This window comes from Ylistrum balloti, unplaced genomic scaffold, assembly GCF_031769215.1.
Source record: "Ylistrum balloti isolate Yb309-2 unplaced genomic scaffold, AGI_CSIRO_Ybal_v1 Utg371748, whole genome shotgun sequence".
In the NCBI taxonomy this organism is placed as follows: Eukaryota; Metazoa; Mollusca; class Bivalvia; order Pectinida; family Pectinidae; genus Ylistrum; species Ylistrum balloti.
The window spans coordinates 135,824-154,471 of record NW_026782876.1 but is presented as its reverse complement, the minus strand read 5'-3'; the positions used below and the strand labels follow the sequence as shown (position 1 = coordinate 154,471).

The 18,648-nt window shown below is 39.5% G+C and overlaps 1 protein-coding gene across 1 annotated transcript in view; it reads right to left on the bottom strand.

The window, feature by feature from the left end:
- LOC132563491 (GPI ethanolamine phosphate transferase 2-like) overlaps nt 1-18,648 on the bottom strand; it is a 41,887-nt gene that overhangs the window by 19,019 nt on the left and 4,220 nt on the right. The window contains exons 5-9 of the mRNA XM_060228250.1: nt 12,286-12,492; nt 11,288-11,505; nt 6,588-6,854; nt 5,366-5,820; nt 595-780 (exon numbers count right to left, since the gene is read on the bottom strand). Of these exons, the coding sequence (XP_060084233.1) occupies nt 595-780; nt 5,366-5,820; nt 6,588-6,854; nt 11,288-11,505; nt 12,286-12,492 (1,333 nt within the window). The remainder of the gene's footprint in view (nt 1-594; nt 781-5,365; nt 5,821-6,587; nt 6,855-11,287; nt 11,506-12,285; nt 12,493-18,648) is intronic.

Here is an 18,648-nt window from a genome sequence, read left to right as displayed (position 1 = left end):
ATTTCTGATGTGTTAGTACGGCATGAATGCCCCTGTCAGGACAAAAGTGAAAATGTGAACTGTTTGAAATTTTCCAAGTCCAAGGGGCATAACTCTATTATATAAACATGACCTGCATTTTTCTATGATACTTGAAAACACGAAAAAGGTGCATGCCTCAAGAAAACAAGTTTTTCACTGTTTCTAAGTCAAGAAAGAGCAGAAATTGATGAAAATTAGTGAAAATCAAACACAACTTAGATTTTTAAATATTTCAACATACATGCAAATATTATTTAATTCTAATGAGGCATTCTAAATTTATGGTGCAGAAACCAAATCTGGACAGTCGGACAAACAGACGGAACAGACATTGGTAACAATATATACCCCCAATTTTCAATGGTGGGGCATAAAAATCCAGATAGGTCTAGGGAAGATTTATTGTTCTTTAAAGAAAGTTTTGTAGATGGGAAACAGATACTTTTTGGTATGCATAGAAACTAATGTATTAAATGAAAAAAATCTCCTGTTTTATCATTCAAGATTCATAAAAGGAATAAGATTATTTTGTTGTTGATCAACGACATCAAAGTATATCTTACTATAACTCACTTGTAAGTCGGGAGTAGCTGGAAAGGGTTATCGATTGCTGCTGTACTAACTCTGTACCAGTAAATACAGCACAACCCTACCACAAACACACTCCTCTGTATATATGTCTGCCCTGCCCACTTCACCATGGCAACCAAAGTCAAGGAACCACCCACCAGCACAGACAGGATGCTCTTGTTCTCTGGTCTGGAATATAAAGTAAAACATTCAAAACAAATGTCCATGAGGTCTGAATTCTTCATAACTCATTTAATATGAACTTTATTTATTTTAAAACAATTGTGAAACAAGTTATTTCAACTTATACTAATCACTCTTGTTTGTTCAGATGTAGGCACACAAGGGGTCTTATTGTGGCAAGAAACCTGAGTACCCAGGGAAAACCCATGCAGTTGGGCAGGTGACCCCTTCCTTTTCACCTCCGTTCAGGGAATCGAACCCCGGGCGGCTAGGTGAAAGGCGAGTGTGTTACCTTTGTGCCACCTGACCACCCATAAAATCATTTAATGTTGGCAAAACCTATCAAGTGCTGAAGATATGACAGAAAAATTCAGAACTGTATCTAATATCAGTGATCTTATCTTGTCATAAAAACTTGACAATGAAGGATTTAAATACTAATTCATTGTGTTATTGTATATAAATCTGTATTGATGAATATACACAAAAAATATCTTAAACTTGACATTTACATGCATGTACTTCATCCTGGCTTAATCCTACAAGATCAAATGTCATGGTGATAGGTTCACTTGTTCTAAAGAAGAAGAAAAAAGTATAAAGATAATAGTCACAAAGCATCAATGACAGAGACATTGCAGCATAGAATACCTTTTAATGGCAAACTTGACAAATTTTACAAGTGTGTCTGAGACTTAATCAAGCAAAGCGGTATCTGTAATACATGTACAAAATTGTTGTCTGGGGAAATAACTTTGACTGAATTTTGGGAAAAAGTAAGTCTGAAAATATCTATCATAGATATGATGGGTAAAAAGACATGGACATGATAGGAGATCATGATTTACTTGAAAGTTGTTGAAAGCAATATAGTCCCCTTTAAACAACCTGTCCTTCAGATGTTTGCCACATCTGACCCTCATGACACTGAATGGGTGACATTTACTGTAAAGGAGCAGTTTAACTTTAGCACATTCCATGCTATTTTTGCAGTGCTTATTCATGTACAGAGCTAAATCTATAATCTAAATCTGGTATGTTTGTATAACAAGTTATAACCATAATACAGCCACCACTACCAGTACTAGACTATTCTATTGATGAAAGGTTATGAACAGTTAAACACAAGTACAAGAACCATACAAAAACCAAAGGATGAGAGACTAATAAATCACAATTTATTGTTTTTTGTGTTTGCAATGAAATTTGATTGCCCTAAGATAAAATCAAGATAAAAGAAAGTACATCAACTCCTTAGGCCAGGTTTGGAAAATATGTGACTGTCGACATGCCTACTAGGTAGGCCATTACTAGGTCACAATTATGGTGTGAATGTTATATTTTAAAACTGAATAAACAAGGCATCCCCATGATGATTGGTCACAATATGATGACATCATAATGTTACCAAGGAAGAAGTAAAGGAGTAACAAGGGATCCCCATGATGATTGGTCACAATATGATGACATCATAATGTTACCAAGGAAGTAGGAAAGGAGTAACAAGGGATCTCAATGATGATTGGTCTAAATTAAACAAAGACTGTTAGGAGAATTGGGTACTAGATAAAATTGTACCACAAAATAAGTACATTTACAGTATCTGATAAAATTGGTAACCAGTTATCCTGTTAAACATGACTCCAAACTTTGTAGTTTTACAAGAAAGAGAAGTATTTTTTCAAAGTTCATTGTCGTATGATTCCTATATGAAGTTATTTTATTGAAATACAATCATCGATATATATATTTGAACTCTAATAACAATTTCTGAACCACATGATTCTAGTTATATTATATTGTCACAGCAATACTTGCTTGTTTCAGTGAAGTGTGCTAGGTAAGGGTACAGTGTATTGTAGGTGTTTAATCTGTGGTCTAGCTTGACAAGAGATATCTCAAATGTTTACCTGAGGATGCACTGCCTGTTAAGAATAGTATATTCCTATGTTCTGTTATCATTCATGAATAGTAAAAAGCAAAATCCATACACTGTTCATCAAGGTCAAGGTTATATCTACACTTTGTTCATTAAGGTCAGGGTTACATCCTAAACATTGTTCATCAAGGTCAAGGTTACATCCTACACATTGTTCATCAAGGTGACGGTTACATCCTACACATTGTTCATCAAGGTGAAGGTTACATCCTATACTTTGTTCATCAAGGTGAAGGTTACATCCTACACTTTGTTCATGTAAGGTCAGAATCATCTTGTGAAGAATATAGACCATATTTGTGCCTTTTTGATTTTTGGACTGATCAGAAAACAAAATAGTTGGCAGATGGCCATTTTCAATCTTGACAATGAAATCTTTTTTAATGATATTGAAATACTAAATAGAATTATCTCAATTATCATATGTAGGTTTCCTTGGTCTGTAGGGAGTTGTGCTCTTAAGATTTTGGGACTAGAAAAGCAACATGACTTAAAGGCAGCCATCCTGGATTTTATCCATGAAAGCTTGTTATTGCTGATTCTAAAGGAATACTGTATAGATCTTTCTCTAGTTTCATAATATTTCCCACAATCCTCAGTCGTGTCCTTTTGTTACTGACCAGAAAAACAAAATGACTGACAAGCAATAATCTTGGATTTGACAGTTAAAGATTAGAATCACTATTTCTTGAGAGAACTTCTTATAATCATGTGCAAAAAATGAGGAAAGATCAACCACTGGTGGGTGCCAAGATCCCCCAGTATTTCTTGTATAAGAACAAGGTCTCAATTCATAAACGATTTGGTCAAAGTCATCAGTCCCTAGTGTTAAAAGGAATGTCTACCCACCTGACAAGTTAGTCCTTACTGTTACACAAAATGTCTACCCACCTGACAAGTCAGTCCCTACTGTTAAAAGGAATGTCTACCCACCTGACAAGTCAGTCCCTACTGTTAAAAGGAATGTCTACCCACCTGACAAGTTAGTCCCTGCTGTTACAAGGAATGTCTACCCACCTGACAAGTTAGTCCCTGCTGTTACAAGGAATGTCTACCCACCTGACAAGTTAGTCCCTGCTGTTACAAGGAATGTCTACCCACCTGACAAGTCAGTCCCTACTGTTAAAAGGAATGTCTTCCCACCTGACAAGTTAGTCCCTGCTGTTACAAGGAATGTCTACCCACCTGACAAGTCAGTCCCTAATGTTACAAGGAATGTCTACCCACCTGGCAAGTCAGTCCCTACTGTTACAAGGAATGTCTACCCACCTGACAAGTCAGTCCCTACTGTTACAAGGAATGTCAACCCACCTGACAAGTCAGTCCCTTCTGTTACAAGAAATGTCTACCCACCTGACAAGTGTCTTTATTGTTACACAAAATGTCTACCCACCTAACTACTCAGTCCCTACTGTTACAAGAAATGTCTACCCACCTGACAAGTCAGTCCCTACTGTTACATAAAATGTCTACCCACCTGACAAGTCAGTCCCTACTGTTACATAAAATGTCTACCCACCTGACAAGTCAGTCCCTACTGTTACAAGGAATGTCTACCCACCTAACTACTCAGTCCCTACTGTTACAAGGAATGTCTACCCACCTGACAAGTCAGTCCCTTCTGTTACAAGGAATGTCTACCCACCTGACAAGTTAGTCCCTGCTGTTACAAGGAATGTCTTCCCACCTGACAAGTCAGTCCCTAATGTTACAAGGAATGTCTACCCACCTGACAAGTCAGTCCCTACTGTTACAAGGAATGTCTACCCACCTGACAAGTCAGTCCCTACTGTTACACAAAATGTCTACCCACCTGAAAATTCAGTCCCCTACTGGTACAAGGAATGTCTACCCACCTGACAAGTGTCTTTATTGTTACACAAAATGTCTACCCACCTAATTACTCAGTCCCTACTGTTACAAGAAATGTCTACTCTACTGACAAGTCAGTCCCTACTGTTACAAGAAATGTCTACTCTACTGACAAGTCAGTCCCTACTGTTACAAGGAATGTCAACCCACCTGACAAGTCAGTCCCTTCTGTTACAAGAAATGTCTACCCACCTGACAAGTGTCTTTATTGTTACACAAAATGTCTACCCACCTAACTACTCAGTCCCTACTGTTACAAGAAATGTCTACCCACCTGACAAGTCAGTCCCTACTGTTACATAAAATGTCTAGCCACCTTACAAGTCAGTCCCTACTGTTACATAAAATGTCTACCCACCTGACAAGTCAGTCCCTACTGTTACAAGGAATGTCTACCCACCTAACTACTCAGTCCCTACTGTTACAAGGAATGTCTACAAACCTGACAAGTCAGTCCCTTCTGTTACAAGGAATGTCTACCCACCTGACAAGTTAGTCCCTGCTGTTACAAGGAATGTCTTCCCACCTGACAAGTCAGTCCCTACTGTTACAAGAAATGTCTACCCACCTGACAAGTCAGTCCCTACTGTTACAAGGAATGTCTACCCACCTGACAAGTCTGTCCTCTACTGTTACAAGGAATGTCTACCCACCTGACAAGTCAGTACCCTACTGATACAAGAAATGTCTTCCCACCTGACAAGTCAGTACCTACTGTTACAAGAAATGTCTACCCACCTGACACGTGTGTCTTTACTGTTACACAAAATGTCTACCCACCTGAGAAGCCAGTCTCCAACATCTGGTCTATCCAGCCATTTATTTCCTGTCTGATTCCATGTCCTCAACACCCTACATAGGAATAAAACAAATATAGTGGCCATCAGTGGATGACCAGGGAAACCCGTCACCTGGTTGGAATGTTTTTCTTCCTTTTCAAGCTCCATTTGTTTTTCAATCTGTCCTGATTCTCTGTAATCCGTGCCGTATGTGTTGTAGGTCTGTTTAGGGTTACATGCAGATTTGCATACCTGTCTGAAGTAACCCTGGGATGTGTGTGAGCAAAGAATTAAAACCAGGATTAGCAGATGAATTGTTACAGTGTAAAAATACCATGTCTGATGTTCTTCCTCTACGTAGCTACTGGACAGCAGACTCAAGGTGTGGATTATTGTCCCTAGGGTCAGGACAACTCCCAGAGGACTGAACACACCCCAGGGATCACATGACCCTTCCTGTAAGGGAAGTAAGGGAAAACTTACATCTCTGAAATATCAACAATAAAACAGAGACATCTTCTATAATGATCTTGGTTGAAATAATTCAGCAATTTCCAGTTTTTGTGAAAACAAGTTAAAAAAGAATTGCACGCAATGTTTTACAATAATGACATTAAATACAATGGAACTTCTCCAAAAGCACCATGCCTGGGACATGAATATTTGGCTGGTCAGGTGAGTTTGATCTGATCCAATTCCAATCTGCACATTCCATTTACCATTCCTTTTGAGAATTTACACTCCACATGTCTAACTGAATATAGATTACAATTTTACAGAGTAAAAATATTATGATAATGTATCAAAAAGAACGAAAGAGAGGTACATACATTTTGTTTTGTCTTACCACACATGGTTTATTCTGATCTTCATAGGAAATAAGTCATCAAAATATCTACTCATCAAATTTCTGGTAAAGCATACTCTCCACAAAAGTCTGCTTGGTTTATTAATTTATCAATCTTCATTTAAGAACAACTAGCAACGTCAACACCACTGATAAATTATACCTGTGGCAGGTGTGCCTCCTAAACAACCAATCATAAATGGAGATTATCTTAAATCAAAAGCTATCATTCTCAATAAATACATGGATGGATACTTGAATTGACAAATCTTCTGCCTTTTAATAAAATGATAATTAAGACAAGTGGTTTAAGTGGATGATGTGAAACATATATTATCTTACAGTCATTGTTTCTGTAAATGAAACAAGCATTTACCTTTGATTTTCTGACAGACCAAAACTGTAGGAATTTGACAACCAAATCTTTTACTGACCAACACACAACAGCCAGAATAAAGACCTGTAGCAGTACACCAGTACCATCAGTATGACACAGCTGACTTGACGGAGAGGTGGTACACACCATCATGTGTCCAAAAAATATCATCAAGGTAACGGGGATGTATAAGACAACAGTCCTTGAATAGATTTCACCATAGGAGGCTGAGGACAGGCAGAGCTCTACAGCAATCGTGACCAGAATCTGTCAGGAAAACGTTTAGAGATTAGATTTAAAGCTTAACAATATTTGTAAACTATGAATGCCCTCACTTTCATGCAGATATGTGTCATTGGTTGATTTAAGACTATATAGGTTAAACCAGGCAGTCAAAGGTTAACTTTTAAATATGTCAACTGTAAGACTGTAAATGTTGTACTGTGGGTAGTTACCAGCCACAGTGTTACTATGGCAACTGTAAGACGGTAAATGTTGTACTGTGGGTAGTTACCAGCCACAGTGTTACCATGCCAACTGTAAGACTGTAAATGTTGTACTGTGGGTAGTTACTATGCCAGTGTTACCATGGCAACTGTAAGACAGTAAATATTGTATTGTGGGTAGTTACCAGCCACAGTGTTACCATGCCAACTGTAAGACTGTAAATGTTGTACTGTGGGTAGTTACTAGCCACAGTGTTACCATGCCAACTGTAAGACTGTAAATGTTGTACTGTGGGTAGTTACTATGCCAGTGTTACCAAGACTGTAAATGTACTGTGTGTACCTGGCGGCCAGTGTTACAACATTGACTACAAGGCTGTAAATGTACTGTGTGTACCTGGCGGCCAGTGTTACCATTATGACTTGTACCTGGCGGCCAGTGTTAACACTATGACTTGTACCTGGCGGCCAGTGTTACCACATTGACTACAATGCTGTAAATGTACTGTGTGTACCTGGCGGCCAGTGTTACCAAGGCTGTTAATGTACTGTGTGTACCTAGCAGCCAGTGTTACTGCGTGACTACAAGGCTGTAAATGTACTGTGTATACCTAGCAGCCAATGTTACCGTGGTGACTACAAGGTTGTTAATGTACTGTGTGTACCTGGCGGCCAGTGTTACCAAGGCTGTTAATGTACTGTGTGTACCTGGCGGCCAGTGTTACCACTATGACTTGTACCTGGCGGCCAGTGTTACCAAGGCTGTAAATGTACTGTGTGTACCTAGCGGCCAGTGTTACCACTATGACTTGTACCTGGCGGCCAGTGTTACCACTATGATTTGTACCTGGCGGCCATTGTTACCACTATGATTTGTACCTGGCAGCCAGTGTTACCAAGGCTGTAAATGTACTGTGTGTACCTTGCGGCCAGTGTTACCACTAGGACTTGTACCCGGTGGCCATTGTTAGCAAGGCTGTAAATGTACTGTGTGTACCTGGCGGCCAGTGTTACCACTATGACTTGTACCTGGTGGCCAGTGTTACCAAGGCTGTAAATGTATTGTGTGTACCTTGTGGCCGGTGTTACCGCAGTGACTTGTACCTGGCGGCCAGTGTTACCAAGGCTGTAAATGTACTGTGTGTACCTAGCGGCCAGTGTTACCACTATAACTTGTACCTGGCGGCCTGTGTTACCACTATGATTTGTACCTGGCAGCCAGTGTTACCAAGGCTGTAAATGTACTGTATGTACCTAGCGGCCAGTGTTACCATTATATGACTTGTACCTAGCGGCCAGTGTTACCAAGGCTGTAAATGTACTGTGTGTACCTTGCAGCCAGTGTTACCACTATGACTTCTACCTTGCGGCCAGTGTTACCACTATGACTTGTACCTGGCGGCCAGTGTTACCACTATGATTTGTACCTGGCAGCCAGTGTTACCAAGGCTGTAAATGTACTGTATGTACCTAGCGGCCAGTGTTACCATTATGACTTGTACCTAGCGGCCAGTGTTACCAAGGCTGTAAATGTACTGTGTGTACCTTGCGGCCAGTGTTACCACCATGACTTCTACCTTGCGGCCAGTGTTACCACTATGACTTGTACCTAGCGGCCAGTGTTACCAAGGCTGTAAATGTACTGTGTGTACCTTGCAGCCAGTGTTAACACTATGACTTCTACCTTGCGGCCAGTGTTACCACTATGACTTGTACCTGGCGGCCAGTGTTACCACTATGACTTGTACCTGGCGGCCAGTGTTACCAAGGCTGTAAATGTACTGTGTGTACCTGGCGGCCAGTGTTACCATTATGACTTGTACCTGGCGGCCAGTGTTACCACTATGACTTGTACCTGGTGGCCAGTGTTACCAAGGATGTAAATGTACTGTGTGTACCTGGCAGCCAGTGTTACCAACGCTGTTAATGTACTGTGTGTACCTAGCAGCCAGTGTTACCGCGTGACTACAAGGCTGTAAATGTACTGTGTATACCTAGCGGCCAATGTTACCGCGGTGACTACAAGGTTGTTAATGTACTGTGTGTACCTGGCGGCCAGTGTTACCAAGGCTGTAAATGTACTGTGTGTACCTAGCGGCCAGTGTTACCATTATGACTTGTACCTGGCGGCCAGTGTTACCACTATGACTTGTACCTGGCGGCCAGTGTTACCACATTGACTACAATGCTGTAAATGTACTGTGTGTACCTGGCAGCCAGTGTTACCACTATGACTTGTACCTGGCGGCCAGTGTTACCACTATGACTTGTACCTGGCGGCCAGTGTTACCAAGGCTGTAAATGTACTGTATGTACCTAGCAGCCAGTGTTACCATTATGACTTGTACCTTGCGGCCAGTGTTACCACTATGACTTCTACCTTGCGGCCAGTGTTACCACTATGACTTGTACCTGGCGGCCAGTGTTACCACTATGATTGGTACCTGGCGGCCAGTGTTACCAAGGCTGTAAATGTACTGTATGTACCTAGCAGCCAGTGTTACCGCGGTGACTTGTACCTGGCGGCCAGTGTTACCAAGGCTGTAAATGTACTGTGTGTACCTGGCGGCCAGTGTTACCGCGGTGACTTGTACCTGGCGGCCAGTGTTACCAATGCTGTAAATGTATTGTGTGTACCTGGCGGCTAGTGTTACCAAGGCTGTAAATGTACTGTGTGTACCTGGCGGCCAGTGTTACCATTATGACTTGTACCTGGCGACCAGCGTTACCAAGGCTGTAAATGTACAGTGTGTACCTGACGGCCAGTGTTACCACTATGACTTCTACCTTGCGGCCAGTGTTTCCACTATGACTTTTACCTGGCGGCCAGTGTTACCACTATGACTTGTACCTGGCGGCCAGTGTTACCACTATGACTTGTACCTGGCGGCCAGGGTTACCACTATGACTTGTACCTGGCGGCCAGTGTTACCACTATGACTTGTACCTGGCGGCCAGTGTAACCACTATGACTTGTACCTGGCGGCCAGTGATACCAAGGCTGTTAATGTACTGTGTGTACCTAGCAGCCAGTGTTACTGCGTGACTACAAGGCTGTAAATGTACTGTGTATACCTAGCGGCCAATGTTACCGCGGTGACTACAAGGCTGTTAATGTACTGTGTGTACCTAGCGGCTAGTGTTACCGCGTGACTACAAGACTGTTAATTACTGTGTGTACCTGGCGGCCAGTGTTACCAAGGCTGTAAATGTACTGTGTGTACCTGGTGGCCAGTGTTACCACTAGGACTTGTACCTGGCGGCCAGTGTTACCAAGGCTGTTAATGTACTGTGTGTACCTGGCGGCCAGTGTTACCACTATGACTTGTACCTGGCGGCCAGTGTTACCAAGGCTGTAAATGTACTGTGTGTACCTAGCGGCCAGTGTTACCACTATGACTTGTACCTGGCGGCCAGTGTTACCACTATGATTTGTACCTGGCAGCCAGTGTTACCAAGGCTGTAAATGTACTGTATGTACCTAGCGGCCAGTGTTACCATTATATGACTTGTACCTAGCGGCCAGTGTTACCAAGGCTGTAAATGTACTGTGTGTACCTTGCAGCCAGTGTTACCACTATGACTTCTACCTTGCGGCCAGTGTTACCACTATGACTTGTACCTGGCGGCCAGTGTTACCACTATGATTTGTACCTGGCGGCCAGTGTTACCAAGGCTGTAAATGTACTGTGTGTACCTGGCGGCCAGTGTTAACACTATGACTTGTACCTGGCGACCAGTGTTACCACTATGACTTCTACCTTGCGGCCAGTGTTACCACTATGACTTGTACCTGGCGGCCAGTGTTACCACTATGATTTGTACCTGGCGGCCAGTGTTACCAAGGCTGTAAATGTACTGTGTGTACCTGGCGGCCAGTGTTACCACTATGACTTGTACCTGGTGGCCAGTGTTACCAAGGCTGTAATGTATTGTGTGTACCTTGTGGCCGATGTTACCGCAGTGACTTGTACCTAGCGGCCAGTGTTACCACATAGACTACAAGGCTGTAAATGTACTGTGTGTACCTTACAGCCAGTGTTACCACGGTGACTACAAGACTGTTAATGTACTGTGTATACCTAGCGGCCAGTGTTACCACAGTAACTACAAGGCTGTAAATGTACAGTGTGTACCTAGTGGCCAGTGTTACCACGGTTACGCTAAGGCTGTAAATGTGATATTATGTGTACATTGCGGCCACTGTTACCATGGTTCCGATAAGGCTGTAAATGTGATATTATGTGTACCTACCAGCCACAGTGTTACCACGGAGATTACAAGGCTGTAAATGTCATACTGGGTGAGGGATGAAGAGATATTCCTTGTCATGGTTTTCATCGCCTGTGTGTACTGTCTCCCAATCCTGTCTCCCTCAGACAGCCAAATAGATTGTGGTACTCCACTTGTCTTTGACAACAACCAATCATGATGAACCTTGGACAGTCTTTGAAACTCCAGATAGCCTTCATCTGAATCAAAACAATTTCAGTACAAAACATAAAATCTTTAATAGAACACATTATTACTTAATTATCAGGATTTAAGGAACTGACTTATTCGGAAAGACTGAAACGTCTAAAATTACCAACATTTGCATTCAGGAGAATTCGTGAGGATATGATTGAAGTCTTCAAAATTACTAACAGTTTTTGTGATAGTAACGCTGCTGGTTTCCTTAAATTGTGGATCGACAAAGTTCAACTTCAGCGGAAAAGGGGTCACTCCAAAAAACTTTACATTTAGCACTGTAAACTTGACATCAGGAAACATTCTTTTTCTTTGCGTGTGGTCAAAATATGGAACAATCTTCCGGAGTATATTGTATCGGCACCAACAGTTTAACTCTTTCAAAAATAGATTAGATGAACTCTGGACAAATCAAGAACTGGTATATAATTACAATCAGAAATTATGTAGTTCCTGGATCTGACGTCTCAAATGACAATAATTATAAACATTATCATTGTATCACTGAGACCTGTAAAGAGGATCGTAACTATCCTGCATTGGTAATAAACTAAACTAAACTAAACTAAAGTTAAATGAATCTGCATAACATACACCATCTTTGTTGCGTGGAGCAGGATATCTGGGATATGGGAGTGAATAAATTCTGCATTTAATTTTCAGTATTGTGCCTACATGTATATTTCAGATTTGAATTAGGTCAATTTTTTTCCAAATGATCTTTATATCTCATGTATTTTCATTCCATTTAATTCACAAGACAAAGAAATAGCAGTACAAACCCATTTTCCAGTCCTTGCTGTTGTACTCTAACACTCTAGTAACCTGTAAACCATTCCTCCACAGCATCATCATCTTTTCCTCTGTAGAGCACCCCACTAGAGCATCATCAATAACCACACCCAGATTATTCTTTGGTATTGGAAGACTAAGTAGCATAGACAGAGTCGGAGCCACATCAATTTGATCAACTTCTCTTATCACATCACCTGTAAATGTCAACCATGTAAATAAATGTACTGCGCTGGTATACTGTACCTATTTTTTAAAAGTATTAGGTTATCTCTAGCTGACTGGTGTACTGTAGCTAGTATTTACAATAATACAATACAATACAATACAATACAAATTTGTTTATTAAAGTGTCATATATCACAATTACATCATATGTAAAGTACACAATATAAAACCATAGTGAGACCGTTGGGATCAATCATATTAAACTAAACCAGGTAAATCCAATATCATGAATTAAAACTTACTTATCACAGATCGTAATCCAGAGAACAGGTGATTGGGACAGCCCCTACCTAACAAGCTCTCTGGATTATATACGAAATATATAAATTATAATATATATTGTAATACTAAAGTAGGTCTCATCCATACTGTAGCTACATGTTATATATGAAATAATAAAACAATACACATGGCAAAAATTATTTATGATACATTCATCAGTAGTGAAATTTGGCATTCCAAGGGTTGGGGAGAACCCTACCATCGAGGTTTGCCAAACCCACGCTACCTACAATAATTAATTATAATTAATAATAGATAATCAATCGATATAAAAAAGTTTCTGATTTACCCAACGAATCAATTAAAGCATATATTCTAAAAATGTAATCATACGTGATATTCAGCCAGAAATGGCTTACAAGACACTGTTAAAACATTGATTACTCACTTAAAGTGCTACGTCTCCGGAACATATTGTATAAATTATTAGCTAGTGGAATTTGTAATTCCCTGCAAGACATTATAAAATCAATTTTTTCTAAATCGTTAAGGCTTAAAAAATCATTTCTTATTTTGATTCCTGCTCTAAATAAGGATGATCTAATATCATTATATACATTACATTCAATTAAAAAGTGTATCTCATCCTCTATCGAATTATTTACATTTGTACATATTTTGCAAACACGGTTCTCCAATGGAATCTCAGGTTTGGTAAATCTGCCGGTTTCGACTGCAAGAGGTAGAGAACCACATCTTAAATTAAAAATTACCCTCCGTTTACTTTTTTGTGTCACGAGTTTGACATAAGAATCTGGCGCTAACTCAGATTTAAAGGTTCTGTATGTTCTCAACTTGTTACCGTTTACACTATTACTATCATTCCACAAGCTGTTGTACCATTCCTCTGTATCTATAGTAATTAACTTTTCTTTAATATTTCTTATCTTGTTTCTAATAGAAAATGTCGAGTTTACAATTTCACTTAATTTTTTCTCTTCTATGACTGTAATAACTCTAGAATCCCAGGATTTTTTCAACCTTACAGACCATAGGTGTACTTTTTCCATAAGACGGCTGTCGTTACAACACTTTATTCTTAAAAACAGGCGTACCGTTTCTAAAACCTGATTAACATTACAAGAATGCCATCCCATATCACCTCGGAGGGCTAAGTTACTTGATCGACGGGAGGCGCCTAAAAAGTATCTACACGCTTTGTGGAGTACAGTGGACACCTCACGGTATTTATTTATACCCCATATTCCACAGCCATAAAAAAGAACCGGTTGAACTAAAGTTTGATATAACTTGTTAAACACATCATATGTCATTTCACCGGCATGAGAATATTTTACATACAACGATGTTAGTGCTCTGCTCGCAGATTTACAGAGTTCTTTTACAGTGAAATGCAAATCCATGTGCTCCTCAAACCATAGCCCCAAGTACTTGTACTTAGTATTTAAGGCGATAACTATATCACCACATGAAAACGTGTGATCAGTAACAGGCATGGAATTATTTCTAAAGTGTACTACATTAGTTTTATCTTGATTTATTTCGATTTTCCACTTTTTACACCACATATTTAATACATTCAACATCTTTTTCATTGACTTTTCGTCGGGTCCAATGAGAGCAATATCATCAGCATAGAGAAGAATGGAGATGACACATGATTCTATATCTACTCCACATTTTAAATCATTAATGTCTTTAGCTAAGTCATTTATGTACATGGAAAAAAGTGTCGGTGATGCGTTACAGCCTTGTTTTAAACCTTGCTTCATAGTTACAGGTTGAGTAAGAACACGGTTTATTCTAATTCTACATTCATAATTAAAATATAAAGATTTAATAACATCCAAGAAATATCCATTTAAACCATAATGTTCTAGCTTAGCCCACAAAAGATCTCTGTTTACACAATCTTTATGAAGAACAAAACATACAAAAGTAGATTTTTTCTGGATTTTTCGGTTATTTATGATAGAGTACAATAAATACTGGTGATCTAAACAACTTCTATTCTTTCTAAAACCGTTTTGTTCATCTACAAGTAATTCATTCGTTTCTAACCATTTTGACAACCGATTATTTAAAACATTGGCGTAAATTTTACATGGGATAGATATAAGTGCGATTCCTCTGTAGCTTTGAGGATTCAATGGATCCTTTCCTGCTTTTAAAATGGGGTTAATAATACTCTGTGTCCATTTGTCTGGTACTATGCCATTATTAAAACAATGAACAATAATTGTATATAAAAGATCAACACAAACTGGGTTTCTGAGGACATTGCTCTGAATATTGTCGATACCGGCCGCTTTATTTAACTTAGCGCGATAAACAGAATCTTCAACTTCTTGACGGGTTATAGGTAGGTTCAATATAGTACTGTCGGTGTCGAGCTTAGGCCCCAATATACTTTCTATGTCTTCTGTTACAACTGTAGCGTCTGACATGTCAGCGCCTTGAAGATTCTGGAAAGAATCGTACCAAACTTTGAAAGATTCATCACAGTTTTTCGTAATGTTACCACTTGCATCTCTCATTGTATTTGGTATAGTATATGATCTCTCTCTTTGCATACCAAGCTGACCTATTTTCTTCCAGAAATCGGTAGGGGAATTATTACACATGTCGAGCAATTCATCTTGTTTAAGTTTTTGGTATCGGTGCTTTTCTTGTCTAAGTGTTTTATTAAAAAGTTTACGGTCATTTATATATTGAATTTTTAGTAATCGCTTTAAATTTGCATGACCCTTACACTTAAGCCATTTTCTCTCACTTTCATTACGCTCGTGAACTAAGTTCTGTAACTCTTCCGTCCAATAAGGTTTCCGTCGCAGAGTAGAGTTTATTCTCCCCATACTATCTCTAACCTTTAGTGTTGGTAACTTAGCCTCCATTTCGCTTTCTATTAACTTGGTAAAGTCGCTGTACGCTTGGTTAACATCGGAGGAAACCTCTAAATCATGCTCTATTTCGTCAATTGCCGTTAAAATTTTCCTCATTGCATCATCATCATTCATGAAATTTTCAGGAATATATTTGGTGTCGTATCGTTTAGGTCCATTACACTTTGTTTTCGTGACATCTGTTTCATTTTCTACACTACACAAATTGATTTTCTTGGAGCGAATTTAAACCACCGCCTTAGTAATCGACGCATGCGCATTTACAAGTGTTAGGTTCTCTCTACCTGAGTGGTATACTGTAGCTAGTATTTACAAGTGTTAGGTTCTCTCTAGCTGAGTGGTGTACTGTAGCTAGTATTTACAAGTGTTAGGTTCTCTCTAGCTGAGTGTGTAATGTAGCTAGTATTTACAAGTGTTAGGTTCTCTCTAGCTGAGTGGTATACTGTTGCTAGTATTTACAAGTGTTAGGTTCTCTCTAGCTGAGTGGTGTACTGTAGCTAGTACTTACAAGTTTTAGGTTCTCTCTAGCTGAGTGGTATACTGTAGCTAGTATTTACAAGTGTTAGGTTCTCTCTAGCTGAGTGTGTAATGTAGCTAGTATTTACAAGTGTTAGGTTCTCTCTAGCTGAGTGGTATACTGTAGCTAGTATTTACAAGTGTTAGGTTCTCTCTAGCTGAGTGGTATACTGTAGCTAGTATTTACAAGTGTTAGGTTCTCTCTAGCTAACTGATGCACTGTTGCTAGTATTTACAAGTGTTAGGTTCTCTCTAGCTGAGTGGTATACTGTAGCTAGTATTTACAAGTGTTAGGTTCTCTCTAGCTGAGTGGTATACTGTAGCTAGTATTAACAAGTGTTAGGTTCTCTCTAGCTGAGTGTGTACTGTAGCTAGTATTTACAAGTGTTAGGTTCTCTCTAGCTGAGTGGTGTACTGTAGCTAGTACTTACAAGTTTTAGGTTCTCTCTAGCTGACCGATGTACTGTAGCTAGTATTTACAAGTGTTAGGTTCTCTCTAGCTGAGTGGTATACTGTAGCTAGTATTTACAAGTGTTAGGTTCTCTCTAGCTGAGTGGTATACTGTAGGTAGTATTAACAAGTGTTAGGTTCTCTCTAGCTGAGTGGTATACTGTAGCTAGTATTTACAAGTGTTATATTCTCTCTAGCTGAGTGTGTACTGTAGCTAGTATTTACAAGTGTTAGGTTCTCTCTAGCTGACCGATGTACTGTAGCTAGTATTAACAAGTGTTAGGTTCTCTCTAGCTGAGTGGTATACTGTAGCTAGTATTAACAAGTGTTAGGTTCTCTCTAGCTGAGTGGTATACTGTAGCTAGTATTTACAAGTGTTAGGTTCTCTCTAGCTGAGTGGTATACTGTAGCTAGTATTAACAAGTGTTAGGTTCTCTCTAGCTGAGTGGTATACTGTCGCTACTATTTACAAGTGTTACATTCTCTCTAGCTGAGTGTGTACTGTAGCTAGTATTTACAAGTGTTAGGTTCTCTCTAGCTGAGTGTGTAATGTAGCTAGTATTTACAAGTGTTAGGTTCTCTCTAGCTGAGTGTGTACTGTAGCTAGTATTTACAAGTGTTAGGTTCTCTCTAGCTGAGTGTGTACTGTAGCTAGTATTTACAAGTGTTAGGTTCTCTCTAGCTGAGTGGTATACTGTAGCTAGTATTAACAAGTGTTAGGTTCTCTCTAGCTGAGTGGTATACTATAGCTAGTATTTACGATTATTAGGTTCTCTCTAGCTGAGTGGTGTACTGTAGCTAGTATTTACAAGTGTTAGGTTCTCTCTAGCTGAGTGGTATACTGTAGCTAGTATTTACAAGTGTTAGGTTCTCTCTAGCTGAGTGGTATACTGTAGCTAGTATTTACAAGTGTTAGGTTCTCTCTAGCTGAGTGGTGTACTGTAGCTAGTATTTACAAGTGTTAGGTTCTCTCTAGCTGAGTGGTATACTGTAGCTAGTATTTACAAGTGTTAGGTTCTCTCTAGCTGAGTGGTATACTGTAGCTAGTATTTACAAGTGTTAGGTTCTCTCTAGCTGAGTGGTATACTGTAGCTAGTATTTACAAGTGTTAGGTTCTCTCTAGCTGAGTGGTATACTGTAGCTAGTATTTACAAGTGTTAGGTTCTCTCTAGCTGAGTGTGTACTGTAGCTAGTATTTACAAGTGTTAGGTTCTCTCTAGCTGAGTGGTATACTGTAGCTAGTATTTACAAGTGTTAGGTTCTCTCTAGCTGAGTGGTATACTGTAGCTAGTATTTACAAGTGTTAGGTTCTCTCTAGCTGAGTGTGTACTGTAGCTAGTATTTACAAGTGTTAGGTTCTCTCTAGCTGAGTGGTATACTGTAGCTAGTATTTACAAGTGTTAGGTTCTCTCTAGCTGAGTGGTATACTGTAGCTAGTATTTACAAGTGTTAGGTTCTCTCTAGCTGAGTGTGTAATGTAGCTAGTATTTACAAGTGTTAGGTTCTCTCTAGCTGACTGATGTACTGTAGCTAGTATTTACAAGTGTTAGGTTCTCTCTAGCTGAGTGGTATACTGTAGCTAGTATTTACAAGTGTTAGGTTCTCTCTAGCTGAGTGGTATACTGTAGCTAGTATTTACAAGTGTTAGGTTCTCTCTAGCTGAGTGGTATACTGTAGCTAGTATTATCAAGTGTTAGGTTCTCTCTAGCTGACTGATGTACTGTAGCTAGTATTTAAAAGTGTTAGGTTCTCTCTAGCTGAGTGGTGTACTGTAGCTAGTATTAACAAGTGTTAGGTTCTCTCTAGCTGTGTGGTATACTGTAGCTAGTATTTACAAGTGTTAGGTTCTCTCTAGCTGAGTGGTATACTGTAGCTAGTATTTACAAGTGTTAGGTTCTCTCTAGCTGAGTGTGTACTGTAGCTAGTATTTACTAGTGTTAGGTTCTCTCTAGCTGAGTGTGTACTGTAGCTAGTATTTACAAGTGTTATATTCTCTCTAGCTGAGTGTGTACT